The sequence below is a fragment of the Emydura macquarii genome, unplaced genomic scaffold (assembly GCF_026122565.2).
Source record: "Emydura macquarii macquarii isolate MOO-44397 ecotype Brisbane River unplaced genomic scaffold, CSIRO-AGI_Emac_v2 contig_691, whole genome shotgun sequence".
Taxonomy (NCBI): domain Eukaryota; kingdom Metazoa; phylum Chordata; order Testudines; family Chelidae; genus Emydura; species Emydura macquarii.
In genome coordinates this window covers 3,965,982-3,980,209 of record NW_027130828.1, presented here as the reverse complement: position 1 = coordinate 3,980,209, position 14,228 = coordinate 3,965,982, and the positions used below count along the sequence as shown (strand labels likewise).

At 49.8% G+C, this 14,228-nt stretch overlaps 1 protein-coding gene across 1 annotated transcript in view; it reads left to right on the top strand.

The window, feature by feature from the left end:
* Positions 1-1,041: 1,041 nt before the first annotated feature.
* LOC137148764 (carboxyl-terminal PDZ ligand of neuronal nitric oxide synthase protein-like) overlaps positions 1,042-14,228 on the top strand; it is a 53,515-nt gene continuing 40,328 nt past the window's right edge. Inside the window, exons 1-2 of the mRNA XM_067541757.1 lie at positions 1,042-1,159; positions 7,192-7,263. Of these exons, the coding sequence (XP_067397858.1) occupies positions 1,055-1,159; positions 7,192-7,263 (177 nt within the window). The 5' untranslated portion in view covers positions 1,042-1,054. The remainder of the gene's footprint in view (positions 1,160-7,191; positions 7,264-14,228) is intronic.

Sequence of the window (14,228 nt, the reverse complement as noted above, 5' to 3'; positions counted from 1 at the left end):
AGGGGTGCTTGTCCATCAGCTGTTCGCATTGTTTTGATAAGTTCATCCTAGGAAATTTGGGCAGCTATCCCACACTGCCTCAGCAGGGGCTAGGCCACTACAGAACAACATCTGCAAGCTGAGGCATTACACCGTGGGATGCCCTACTGCAGAAAGGGCTGGAAGGAAAGAGGACCAGCCAAACCGGTTGCACAAAGATGGCAAGGATGCCTGACTGCAAGAACACACCAAACCTGTAACTGGTTCAGCACCTCAGCCAGGTGACCCTGTGCATCTGGCAGGGGTGATACCTTGCTGCGGTTGTTAACAGAGCCTCAACCCGACAGTGAATGGGTGGGAAGATGGTTAGAGCCTGACATCTCTGGTTACAAGTTTGGCTGGAAGTCTGTAATGTGGACAGGGCCTTATACCCACCATTTGTCGTTGCAGGGTTGCAGGTCGAAGGGGAAACGGCGCACAATGAAAGCAGCGTTAAAATAACAGCTGCGCCAATCGGCTAAGGAGGCGCTTCCACCCGTAACGGGTCCTGACACGTCCCTGGCACGGCAGCTCACTCACAGCTTAGACAACCCCACCCCCGATTTGCAGGGGCCCTGGCAGACATCGCAGCTCCAGGCGCCCTCGGCGCTGTGCAGCCAGAGCTCCCCCCTCCCCCCAACGCGTGTGCGGCCGGCGCGTGCAGGCGGGGTCCGGCCGGCAAGGCTCCACGCGCGCGCGCGCCGCAGGGCCCGGCCGGCGGGGACAGGCTGAGGGGGGCGGGGCGCAGGCCGGCCCCGCCCCGTCACGTGAGGGAACTTGGGGCCAATGGGCGGGCAGCGCTGCGGGCCGCCGGGGGAACCTGGTTCAAAGCGCGGCCGGAGCCGAGCTGAGGGAGCCGCGCCGCCTGGCAGCGCAGCGGGCCGGACCGGCGGGCGCTTGGCGGGAGCGCTCGGGGCGGGGTGACCCAGCCACTGTGCCGGCTCCGGCAGCGGCGGGCGATGCCCCGGGGCCGGGCGGCGGGAGGCCGGAGGCCGGGCGGCCCCTGAGCCCCCCCCCCCCCCCCGCGCGCGGGGCGATGCCGGTGAAGAACAGGTACAACCTGGTGGACGATGGCTGCGACTCGCGGGTCCCGCTGCACAACGAAGACGCCTTCCAGCACGGGATCCACTTCCAGGCCAAGGTGAGCCCGGCCCGGCCCGGCCCGGGCTACGCGACCCGCCGCTCCGCTTGGGGAAGGGGGCGCGTCCGTCCCCCCGTCCCCTCCGCCTCAGCCCCCCGCAGCGCGTGCCCGCCGGATCCTGCCCACCGCGGGCCCGCTGGCTGCCCGGCGGGAGGGTGTCTCCAGCTCTCGCCCCTCCCCTCACGGGCTCCCCTCAGCCAGGCGTGCCGGCAGCGCAGGGCGCCCCGCCATAGCCGGGCCCGGGCCCCGCCGCCCTCCCCGGCGAGCAGGATCCGCTGGGGCAGGCAGTGCGATCCGTCCTCGCCCGGCCCGGCTTCCTGCGGCGCTGCTGGGGAGAGAGGGGTGCGCCGCCAGGGCCGAGTTCAGCTGACGGGGGCTGTCCTGGGAGCCAGCCCTGCCCACGGCCGGACACCTGTGGGGATCGCCCGACCAGCCTGGCCGTGCTGGGAGCCTGCGCCGGGCGGCCCCGGGTGCTGGAAGGAGCGACTTCAGTCCCCTGCGATGGCCCGGGCCTGATCACCCCCTAGTTCTGCTGGCGGTGTATGGTGCGGGGGAATGTAAGACCCGTAGCGCTGTGTCCTGGCTCCCACCCCTGGCCAGTGCCAGCTGCTTCCCAGGGAATGAACCAAACAGGGCAATTACCAAGTGATCCAGCCCCTGGCCGCTCGTCGCAGTTTCCGGCAGTCAGAGGCTCAGGACATCCAGTGCATGGGTCCCTGACCATCCTGGCTCATAGCCATTGACCGTCATGGGTCCCTGACCATCCTGGCTCATAGCCATTGATAGACCTGTGCTCCATCAACTTATCTAGTTCTTTTTAACCCAGTTATACTTTTGGCCTTCACAACACCCCTACCAACAAGGTCGGCTGTGCCTTGGGTGAAGTAGTACAGTACTTCCTTTGTTTGTTTGACACCTGCTGCCTATTAACTTAATTGGGTGTCACCTGGTTCTTGTGTTAGGGGAAGGGGTAAATAATACTACCTTAGTCACTTTCTCCACACCGTTCCTGATTTTATAGACAGCTGTCATATCCCCCCTTCATCATCTTTTCCAAGCTGAACAGGCCTAGTCTTTTTACTCTTTCCTCATGTGGAAGCTGTTCCATACGCCTGCTCATTTTTGCTGGCCTTCTCTGTATTTTTCCCATTTCTAATATCTTATTTGAGATGGGATGACCAGAACTGCATGCAGTATTCAAGGTGTGGGAGCACCATGGATTTATATAGTGATATGATGATATTTACTGTCTTAATGTAATCAGATAGTGGGCGGGCTCCCATTGAAATCACTCAACACAGTGCTGAAAAGAATGGACTTGATCAGGTAGGGACTGGTTGGGAGGAAGAAGAGGAGCTGTCACTGACTTGGCTGCTGGTCCCCCACAGTAGTTGTGGGGCATCTACCCTCCTGTTGTTCAAGGAGGTGTTTGGCCAAAACATGTAATATGGAAGTGCGGAGCGGAGCCAGGGACAAATGGAACAGGCAGGCAGTGCAGTGCAGGAGGGCTAAAGCTCAGCAGAGGTTAGTGCACTGAGATCTCCAGTGCCCTGGCCTATTAAAACAAAGGCCAAGATTTTCAGAAGTGTTCATGAACTTTAGGTGCCTTGAGTGTTGGGTGCCTAGCTTCATGATCTTGCTGTCCTGGAGGTGCTGGGACAGGACTGCCTCCCACTGTCGACTTGGGAGGGGGGCATGTACCTCTTACCATCAGGCCTAAGACTAATTGACACTTCAGCATTTTTGGCCACCAGGCTTCAGTTTGGAGCTGGTAGTAAAGGGCCATACTGACATTCTAATGCACTTGCATGGCTAGTAAAGTCATGGGTGTTAGTGTCACGCATGATAAACCAAGCTAGTTTCCTCTCCCATGAACAAGGAATTAAAAGGCTATCTGACTATCTTTTCTTGGTGTTCTGAACTTGCTGTTCCCACACTAGTTTCAGCCCTATTCAAAATACATTTATCTCTGCAAGCAGGCTATTAAAAAAGCCAAGGAACTACAAAACATGCCAACAAACTTATTACCTTATGGTGCTTTTGAGCAGAGAAAGTTTGGAGGAAAAATAGCAAGAGGTCACCCAGGATATGCAGTTACCGTCAGATTAAACTGGTTTGCACTAGATTTTTGTAACTGTTTTTGGAAGTCTGGTGTCTTTTAAAGCTTGGAAACTTTCCTACGCAGTTCACTTGGGAACTGACCTGGAAAGGCTCCTGTCGACTGCACTGGACTTTGGATCAGGTCCTTAATACTTTTGTCTATAGCAAGTGCCAGTGGGGGGGTGAGGGTGGCCTGTGCTGTACAGGAGGTCAGACTAGATTTAATGGTCCTTTCTGGCCTTGAACTCTATTACTATGACTCACAGTATTTGTATCATGAGGATTTGTACTCAGAGGCTCCACTGGGACTGGGGAACTGTTCAGACACACAGGAGTACACTGACCTTGCCTCAAAGAGTTTAATAGTCAGAAAAAATAGTTCCCTGGAAACCAACGTAGTAATGCTTGTACTAAATCCCATCTTAGCATCTTGGCCTATTTGACCCACTGTGCTGCAGGAAGATCTCTAGAAGGTCGTGTTAATTTAAATACAAGTAGGCGTGAGGCTGAACTACTGATACTATCGTCAGGAACTTCATATAGATCATGAAAAATGTCCAGGCACGACTACATCTGCTTTTGAGAAAAGGATTTCACTAACTCATTTTCGGTAGTCAGTACAGGGGGAATGAGTTTAATTTAGTTGACAAAATGAACTGCATTTTGCTGGAATAATTCTAGTTTGTTTGCAGGTGGCCTGACCCATTAAAATTGGAATTCATTTCTCCCCTCCCCCAAGCTGTAAGGAAAAGGAATGCATTCAAATAAAGCTTTAAAAGCGTTTATCTTGTGCAATTCAGTTTTTCTACTGAAGGAGCTGTAGATTTAAAGAGGATGTGGGAGAGCAATCAGTTTAAATTCTCACTTGCTTGCACAAAATCTAGCTTTGCTGGAGAGGGAGGTATTTTAAATGTTTGAAACATAACAGCTGTTATCCTGGATACCACCTTGACCAGGCAAAAACCTGTTACATTAATGGACTTTTTAAAAGTTACTATGAAATGAAGTTGCACTTCTAATGGGCAGGGCAGCTACCTGAACTCAGCCATCTTTAGCACTACCATGCTATTCAGAGAGTGGATAGCGCCATAATTATCCAGCTATTCACCTACTCTTCTAGTTCTGATTGGCTGTCCCCTCTTCCACCATCAAAGAAGAAGTTTGCATTACCTTAGTTATGTGCTGACTTAGTCTTGCTAGAGGGTCTGTCTCTTCCAGTTAAGTCTCACTGCAGCCTGGCTCTTAATGACAAGGTTATTAACTAAATAGCTTGCTTCAGGTGAGATTTGTTTAGTGGGGGTGTTTCTCATCTCTCATTCTTTCCCAGGTGTAAGTACCAAGCCACATTGCATTAGACTGAGTTTACATTTCAGATCTTTAGGGATGAACTCCCAATGCACACACGTGGCACTGTAAAAACCTGGTATTGCAAGCTGCATGTGAGCAGCCTTACACTTGGGGGAGCTCCAGTGAACTCAGTGGGGCTCTCCATAGGCACGCATGGATCAGCTTGTGGGATTGGGGCCCTGATACAGGGTTTGAGAGCAAAGTCAACAGACGTGTTCTCCATCACTGGCTCTCTACACACTACCTGCTGATAGCAAGATTGCAGAGTGCCAGCCTACTGCGCTGTACTGAATTTTTTCATCTGACCCCCTGTAGATCATAGCCCTTTGAGAATGAGGGAAAGCAAACAGATCCCATTTTGTAATATCAATGTAGCTTTGCCACTGTAGAAAGAGGGTTAGGAAAGCTAGTCCTTTCCCTCCCCACGGACCCCAGCTACTCTTGCTGCAAGTAGTTACAAAATGGCATGTCTGTAGAAGAGGTAGAGACGTTTACAGACGGTGCAGGGAAACGAGATGACCTGACAGCTTGCTACATCTAGACAGCGGAAAGAGCAGTAAATACTAAGCTAAGAAGGCTGGTCTGTGTGGAGAGCTCTTCACTGAATACAAGCTTGCAAAATAAAACTCTACGAGCCATTGGGGCTTGCCAGTTGCAAGTCTAGCCTCAGTGATCTCCAAACCCCATAAAGCTGTCCAGTGCCCAGGCAGAGCCATGGGCTGCTCTTTAGAAAGAGGAGGGGTGGCCTGCCAAGCTTCCATGCGGCTTCCCTGACTGACTGGCCACGAAACTTCCTCTAGACTCATGACTCAAACACTCATGCACATGGAGGCTGAGCTTTGTCAGCACCACCGCTCCTGACTAATGTGGAGGAGGAAGGCAGGCCGCCTGCCATGGCAGCTTATGGGAGATGGGCTGCATTCTGTGCCAATGAGGTAACTGACAGAACCTGCTGGAGAACACCAATGCCAACGCATGCGGACTGGCTTTTGGAATCTGACTCCCTCGCTCCAGCTGCCAGACTTGCATGCCATATGGTCTGAGGACAGCAACCTGCACTCCCCGGCACTGACAGGATGCTGATCACCCACTCGGTTCTGCCTCTGTGTACTGGCTGACTCAGGCTAGGAAAGCAGTTCTCCCCTTCCAGTCAGCTGTGCTGCACGTGAGCCAGAGGCGATGTCGGGAGTTCGCCACACAAACGAAGTGCTCTGTCTGTGGGATGTTTGGGATTTCCCCCCTTTCTTGGGGCAGAAGGGCAGCCAGTATATAGAGAATTGCACTGGCTTGCTTTGGTCGGTGGTGGTGTGGGTAGCACTCTGCTCTTCTGCATATTCATCCCCCTACGTGCCATTGCTCTCCTGCAGCAGAGTCCTGTCCTTCCAGCCCCTGTTCAGATAACTTCACTTAATTGGCTTGGCACACAAGTGTGGGCAGGGTGGGACTGAGCATACGGTGGTAGTGTTATCACCACAGGAGAAACTTTTGTAGGAGGCTTGGCTCCTGCTGTCTTAGGTAGGCTGTCAATCTGCATTATGTCCAAAGCAAGCACATGACTAACAGATGGTCCCGATGCCAACCAAACACATGGGCAGGACTATAGGTAGCCAGGGCACAGACGAGTGTGTTTGTCAATTTGTTGGGGGCAGGTTTCCATGCGGACCTGAAAATTGCCATCTGTCTTGAGCTTCAGCAGCCCTCGTAAAGCTCGGGGAGGCACCAACCCTGCTAAGCGTACATGTCACGTGTCCTGTTTTGGAACAGCAGCATCACTGCCATGGGAAGTACCCAGCACTTCAGTGCAAACTGAATGGGGAAACTTGCTGCTCCAGGTGGAAATGTAGGGCTGCAGCTCCCATTAGCTCTTAGTTAGTGACAGCTGGGCCAGCACAGAATATGAATTCTGGCACACTTTCCAGGATCAGGTGGAGAATTCTGCTAGGCTGAGCAAGCAAAAAGGCAACTGATGTCTAGAGAGGCACAGTGGAGACAACAAAAGGGTGTTGACTAAGGATGGAGACACATTGTCTCCTCAAAGCCAGTTGCTACATAGCCATGCACTAGCCCCAATACTTGGGGATGCCTGTAGCTTTTCAAAAAGCTTTTCTTGGAGTGGAAGGCAGGAGATGGTAGGGACCAAAATGCGGAAATCAGATTATCTGAGATGCAATGTGTGTAGTGATTTGGCTAGCAGCTGTCCCTCTGGTTGTGGTTGCCAGCAGTAATCTTGCTCTAGTGCAAAGCATTAGCATCTCTAATGGAGTCCAGCAGAGTGTGACAAACCGGATCCTGCTTCCAGGAAAGAGGCTAGCTTTTAGTGGGATGATGCAAATACATATACTGTAGCTAGCAGCATTTCCAGAACTGGAAGAGATCAAGGGTTCAAACCCGAGAATAAGGATCCATTGAGACCTGCTAGGGATCCTTCTGGGTGCTGACAGAAATGCTGAACAGGTGCTAGGTGTCTAAATGCCGAACCACCCACGGGCTAATGATCAGTCAAAGATGCTGTTCATTTTGAAGACCTCGCACCTCCTTCACTGCATTTTTGTTTAAGGCCGTCTCACCACTGTTTTGTTTTTCAGTACATTGGTAGTTTGGATGTGCCGAGACCCAACAGCCGTGTGGAAATTGTAGCAGCCATGAGAAGGATTCGGGTGAGTGACTGGTACCACTGCTGCGGGGAGGTTATCTTGAATGGAAGTGTACAGACGTAATTGCTCTGGGCTGCCCGTCCCCAGACTCCTCTGCTTCTAACAGCTGGAATTTGTGCAGTCAGGGCTGTGCTGACTGCTTTTCTTTTATAGCTTTGTAGCCATGCTCCTGAGAAATACAAGGACTAGGTCCAGTAGCCTGTCCTCCCCAGCTCTCCTCTCCGAAGCAGAGAGAGGAGAACAGCACCATGTCCATTGAATTCTTATGTACTGTTTGATTTCCTCTCTGGACCCTGCACACCCCACATTTCCTTTTTGCAAGTTCCTATTTAGTAAAGACCTGGCAAGAGGCCACTTTTCTTCCTCTAACCTCTTATTCTTCAGAAGAGCTTGAAAATAGACACTAGAATTAAAGTTATCAGAATTTCTATCTTAAAGTAGTTTTTTTCCTCAAAGTCTTTGCCCAAGAGGCAACACTGATGGCTGCTCTGACAGTGTTTATTATATTCTTACCCATCTGAAAAATACTAGGGTGTTTTTAAATTAATTCCGAGACTGTTCATAAGTGTCTCAAAAACATCAACTGTAGTAGTTTTTTGGAATTGTCCATTTGAAGCCTTCAAAGGAATTATCCTGGTTTTCTTTCGGTGTTTAAAAATCTAATTTCATTTAGAATGGCTTTTAAAAAAAACAAAACAAAAAAAACAACTTTGCCTGTAACCAGCTGGAGAGCTGATTATTCATCTCCAGCCAAGTGCAGAAATGAGATTCCCTGCCTCCTGCCTGCCCAGAGACTATTAACATAGCTCCTGCTCATAAAGGACACAATGCAGTGGCAATCAAATTGCCAGATTATTTATCTTAAAAGTGGAAGTTAATAGCAACGAGGCAATGGATGGGGGCCAGCGGAGCAGCTTAGATGCTGCAGTGAATAGTAGTGCATCATATTTTTGTCCTGTCAGATTTAAAATTGCACTGCAAAAGTGGCTCATCTCTGATCTTTGAGTGGCTATTTTAAAAAAAAGAAATAAAGGTGTTTAATGCCTGTTCCCAGCAATTGTTGACAACTGCTGATTGAGCACCTGCTATTGGCATGATGAATGGCTTAATATCTTGCAGGGAACTCTGGCAGTGCGGCTACATGCTTATGTGCTTCCCAACACCCAACAAGGCCTCTCTGCTCTTGGGGATGCCACTGATAAATCTTGTGATAGAGCTGCAGCTTTATCGTGCTGTATTTTAAAGCAGGCATCCTGGATGGTGGTTTTAACCTCAGCCCATTGTTTGAAAGCAGGGCTTCCCCTTTCACACTTGTGTGTGCTGTACAGTAGGATCTTATTCAGACATGTCCTAGCTATGCTGAGCAGAGGATGCTCCTCTATTGAAAAGTTACCTAGCACTGATCTCTTACTATAGGATAAGAAACATGGTGTTTGAGAAGGATTCTTGCACACAGAGAGCGTACCATAGGAACTCTGAGGAAAGGTGGTAGCTATGTTTTCACCCAAGTTCTTTAGCTCTCCAGCCCGTGCTGCTGGGACTATGGAAGGAACCATGGTACAGTGGGAAGGGAGACAGGCCATTTGTGACTTACTCTTTAACCTGCTGTCTCCTGTCACTGCTGCCACCAGCACAGCTCCATTGGTGGGAGCAACGTTGGGAAACCCTAAAGTCCTACCCAGCCCTTGGAAGGTTGTAATCAATGAAGACAGGAACATCTGGGACATCAACCACTATTAAGGAAAAATGGGACATACAAAACTAGTGCTTGTGAGAGCTTCTGGAGTGAGAGTGCTGGAGACTGGTGTTGTCAGCCAAAGGACAGTGTATAGAGTGCAAGCCCTCTCAGGCCAACCCACATGCCTCCCCTGTGACCTGAAGGAGCCACCTCTAGGGGTGAAGGCACTTCCACCAAGACTGGCAACAGCACGAGCCAGCTTGGATGCGGACGCTTGCCCAGTGGATCTGAACTGAGGTCACAGACTCATTCATGTAGGCTGTTGCCACCCTGCATTGGCACCATTGACCTGGCTGAGACGCTCAGTGTCCCCAGCCCCTGAGTCAGCCAGCCCCACCCCTCTGACTGTTTTTCCAAGCTCTGGCAGAGCTGGTTCGTCTAGTCACTCATTTCTGGAAAAAACTATACAGGGTTTAGAACTGAATCCCTACTTCAGGGGTATGGGTGATCCTGGACCTCCAGCCATGGGCCACATCCACTAAGGGGAGAGCCAGAAACTACTTATTACACGCTGAACTCAATAGTATCATCCCACCTAGAGTTCATAGGAGAACTGGACCAAGGGGGGCAGCAGCAGCAGTCTGTGCCTCCGGCTGCTCAGAAAGTCTGCGGCTCCTTCATGTCTTGTCATACCAGGCCACATGCTGCACAGGGCTGCTGCAGATTTGCTGCTAAAGCTGCAAATGAAATATGCAAGAGACCCAGTGACACTAATCCATTGGTGTGCACTTCCAGCTCAGCAGAGCAGTCTGTCTGCCCAGTGTAGGATACACACGGAGTTGTGCACAATAAGTCAGTTAGCAACTCCCCAGGATTTATGGCTACTGGTAATTCTCATTCATTAATCTAACATTGGGCTGCTCAGGCTTGAGCTGGTCTTTTGAGGCAGAGGCTTTTTTTTTTTTAAACACAACTTTAAGTGGTAAAAATTAAATCCATATTTCTCACTGAACAGATCCCGTCACAGAGTTATTGGCATTCCTTCTGTTTGTACTCCTGGCACTAGATTCCATTTGCAAGACAAACTGAAAAACCTTGTTGCAGATCATGTTTCCGCAATGAGAGGAACAGCATGCAAATACAGTCTGTAGAAAAGGGGGAAGCCGCCATTCCCTCTGCTTAGTTTTTCAGTATGCAGAGCTAATCATACTTTTAAAAATTCTAATCCTCCCCCTGGATTATTAGCTGCACGGAGTTGCTGGGTTATTATAGAATCCTCTGAATTCAAGCTAATCCTCCACCCCCTCTTCCACTGACAAAGAAGGTGATGAAATGAGTTTAGCACCTGAATAATAAGTAGACCTGAAGTATGACAGGCATATCTAGTTCCAACTGCTGCTTGTTCAGAATCTAATTCCTAGTGCAGCTATAGACACTCAGCCCAGGAGGGTGTGCCTCTACTGGTGACGCTGCATAGCACCTGTGGTCTGGGCTGGGAACGAGTGTCGTACAGTAGCTAATAACTTTTGGCCCATTGCCCGAGGCAGTCCAGGTCTAAGGGTCTGCAGTGTTCTCTCTCTCGAGCCCCTGCCACATGCAGAGGCAGTAATGCTTTCTGAGCGGGTTTGCTCTTACCTTGGGAGTTGATTAATCTGTTGGTGACATGACATTCCTGGGAAGCCTGGGTGTGATTGCAAATGTTTCTTTTCTGCAGGAGTCAAATGGCAATTGGAACAGTAACACGAGGGATGTGACAGTTCATTCTCGTGAGCCAGAATAAATCAAAATGATGCAACAGATTTTTTTTGGGGGGGGGGGGGAGGTGCCTGCCATCTCTGCTCTCTTGTGCCTTCTAAGGATAAGCTAATGGGCAAGGCTCTGCCCTTGTGAGGCTCTCACTGAAATCCACAGGAGCAGAGGGCAGGTGAGAGGGCAGATCTGGGCCTGCTGTCTGCAAGAAGGTAGCTGGAGGGAAGCTTTGGTTGAGGAAGGGGTATTTGAACTGTAGGAATCATAGGGCTGGAAGGGACCTCGAAAGGTCACCTAGTCCAGTCCCCTGCATGCATGGCAGGACTAAGTAGCATCTAGCCCATCTCTGGCAGGTGTTTGTCTAACCTGCTCTTAAAAATCTCCAATGATGGCGATTCCACAACCTCCCTAGGCAACTTATTCCATCACGGGCCCCAGGATATGCAAAATTGAGTCTTCCTACCCACGGGGTGGGGGGGGGGGGGGGGGTAGGGAATGGTATGAAGGGGAAAAGCAGCATCTTTGTCCAGTGCACAGCTGTCTCGCTCCCTCTGCAGTCTATTGGCGCTCTAGGTGGCTATAGCCTGGGGAATGGCTATTGATCCCTTCTCAGGGCAGTGGGATTTAAGATTCAAAGAGCATCATCATTTATAACTGATGGGTTAGTGGCTCGCTCACCGTGGCTTGGGGGTGGGGCGTAGACTCAGCTAATGGCAGCACAAAGCAGCCCAGCAGTGCAAAAAGCATAACCCCTTCCCCCTCTTCTCCTGCCTCTAGTAGACTGTGGAGTCTCTAACCACCACCAAACATGCATAGGAACATCAAGTCATCTTACATTTGTTGTGATGTCAAAGCACTTTAGACTGACATGGCAATGCTGAAATGCAGCCACCTTTGGGATGAAGAGTGGCCTAAGGCCACAGAGGCAGATGCCTCTTATGAGAAGCATTGTAGGATCTGCAACATCCTCACAGAGCAGCTCTCCCACAACTCATGTTAAGCAGTGTGGGTCTCCCGTTATCTGTTTCTCAAGGACAGAGGGAACTCTGCTGGGACTTGAGTTTATGTTCCAGATTTCAAACTTGATACAGAGACCCCCGTAGCCAATGCAGTTCTTAGCACATTTATCTTGACATCCAGAAAGATGCCATGGCACCAGTGTTGGAGGTTTAATATAAAGCCTCTCCTATTTGCTAGGGTTACTGATACTGCTTCTACCGTGGTATATTATTAATTCCAAACAAGAAGTTCAACCTCCAAGCTGGCACATTTCTCCTCCTGTTTTCTTCTGATAAACCCGGCTTCTCAGGATAGGCTGTTAAGGCTTTAACATCTGAAACCCCAAAGAAATTCTCTGAAGATACATTGAATAGATTCCTGAGGTTGGTTTGGAGGTTTTTTGCTTGGAATTACAACACAAGAAATCCTAATCTGTTGCTAGTACTAGCTCTGTTTTCATGATTTTAGCAAGTGTCTTGAATAATTCTTGCATTTTAATGCAAAGTTTCCTGCCTGGAATATTAACCTGCCTTCACAGTCTAAGCCAGCTCTAGTGGATTGATTGGGCAAGTCTGCAAATAGCTGCTGAGTAGCAGGACGGGAACAGCACAGACAGGTGTGGTAGAGGGTATTTTTAAATTTTTTTTGTAATACTGCCTCAATTTCAGTAAAACTCCAGTGAAATTGTCATTGACAGTCACAGATTTAGTTTAATTTTAGCTTGGCAAATAGAACATCTACTGGAGGAGAGTTTGTTTTTCTGATGCACAGATGCTTCCAGAATCTCATTTTATGGCTCTAAGAGACTCTTCCCAGGTTGTTACGCTTGGAGCTAGGTTGGGTTTCCCTGCTAACTTTGCACTGTGTACAGCTCCCACGCTGTAGCTCAAACCAAACTTGGCCGGGGGGGGAGGGAAAGAGGGTGGGAACCAGACACTGGGATTCCCTGATTGGTCTTTGCAGCCTGTTGAGCTTCCTCATTTTAATGAGACTGCTGGTTCTGTGGTGGTCAGAGTTCAGACTCGAAGCGTGAAACTTCTCGAGTGGAGCATTCAGAGCCCTTGCACCTGTCCAAGGCTGTGCAGCTACATGACAGCAGCTCTTGCTGGCAGGGGGTGCTGTTCTGCCAGAAGCTCCTGGAGAAGCTTTTTCTTTTGACCTCCAAAAGAGGTGATAATTGTTCCCCTTAACCACTGAAGACAGGACAAGAAGCGATGGGCTTAAATTGCAGCAAGGGAGATTTAGGTTAGACATTAGGAAAAGCTTCCTGTCAGGGTAGCTAAGCACTGGAACAAATCCCCTAGGAAGGTTATGGAATCTGTCATTGGAAGTTTAAGAACAGATTAGGTGACACCTCTCAGGGATGGTCTAGATAATATTTAGTCTTGCCTCAGTGCAGGGAACTGGACTAGATGACCTGGCGAGGTCCCTTCCAGTCCTACAGGTTTAAAAGTTCTATAAAAAAAGCTAAAATCCTCAGGTGATGATGCCTCGGGGGCATAAAGGGACAGACACACTGCCTTAGTGGGGGTTACTTCAGCCATTCTCCAACGGACAGCATGGCCCACACTAACAATCTTGTGGACACCTCCCTTCCCATTCCCAGTGGCAACGACAGCCATTGCTGAAACAGGACAGAGTTATGCAGTCTCGACTAACACAACACAGGACTGGAAAGTAGCATTAGCATCACTTCACATCCATCTCTCTCATGGACTATCAGTACGTTCTTAGTGGAGCAAGTTGAGAATCACTGCCTGTTTTCTGCGGGGAGAATAAATCAGGCTTGTGTGTTTGACCTGCAGTATATGACGATCTGGGGTCCCATCATGCTGGGCGCTGTACAGACAGGAGGAAGACACAGGGCCCTGCTAGCTTCTTCCCTGAGAACAAGTCCATTGATAATTATTGGTGTCGGACTCTTTCTGGGGCCCCTCCTTGAATGTGGGAAAAGTGAAGCAGAACTGGAGCAGTTGGGAGCCTTAGCTGCAGTAGTCATTGATGTGCATTCAGACTTACAGTGGCAAGATGCATAGGCAGAGAAAGTGCATCTGTAACAGATAGGTGAGGCAAGTGCTTCAGGCAGGACCAGACCCTGACCAGCTCCTCTTTGACCTCTGTGTTTGGTTTTTCTACACTGCTCCACTTTAAACTGAACAAAAAGCCCATGCCTGGAAATGGTTGCCCAAGGGCTGCATCTTGTGCATTGAAGTTTGTGGAGACCAGTGTGGTTTCCCAGACAGCTTAGAACAGGAAACCACAAGTTTCCCTGAGTGAAAACAAAAGCGCACAGTTCTAAGAATCAAGCCCTCACGACATGCCCAGAAGATAAGACTCCTGTGAAGGCCGCTGCTCAGCTTTTAGAAGGGTTATCTATGTTTTTGGGCCTTAGCTCCCTATCTATCATAGTGTGGTAGCTGCAAACATCTGGGGGAGGGAGGGTCTGTTGGCAATCAAGAGCTCTTAAAGAAATAGAAAAGTCTCCCTTCCTTCAAGGGGGTGCAGGACAGATTACAACGTTCCCATGTCAATGTACTGCAGA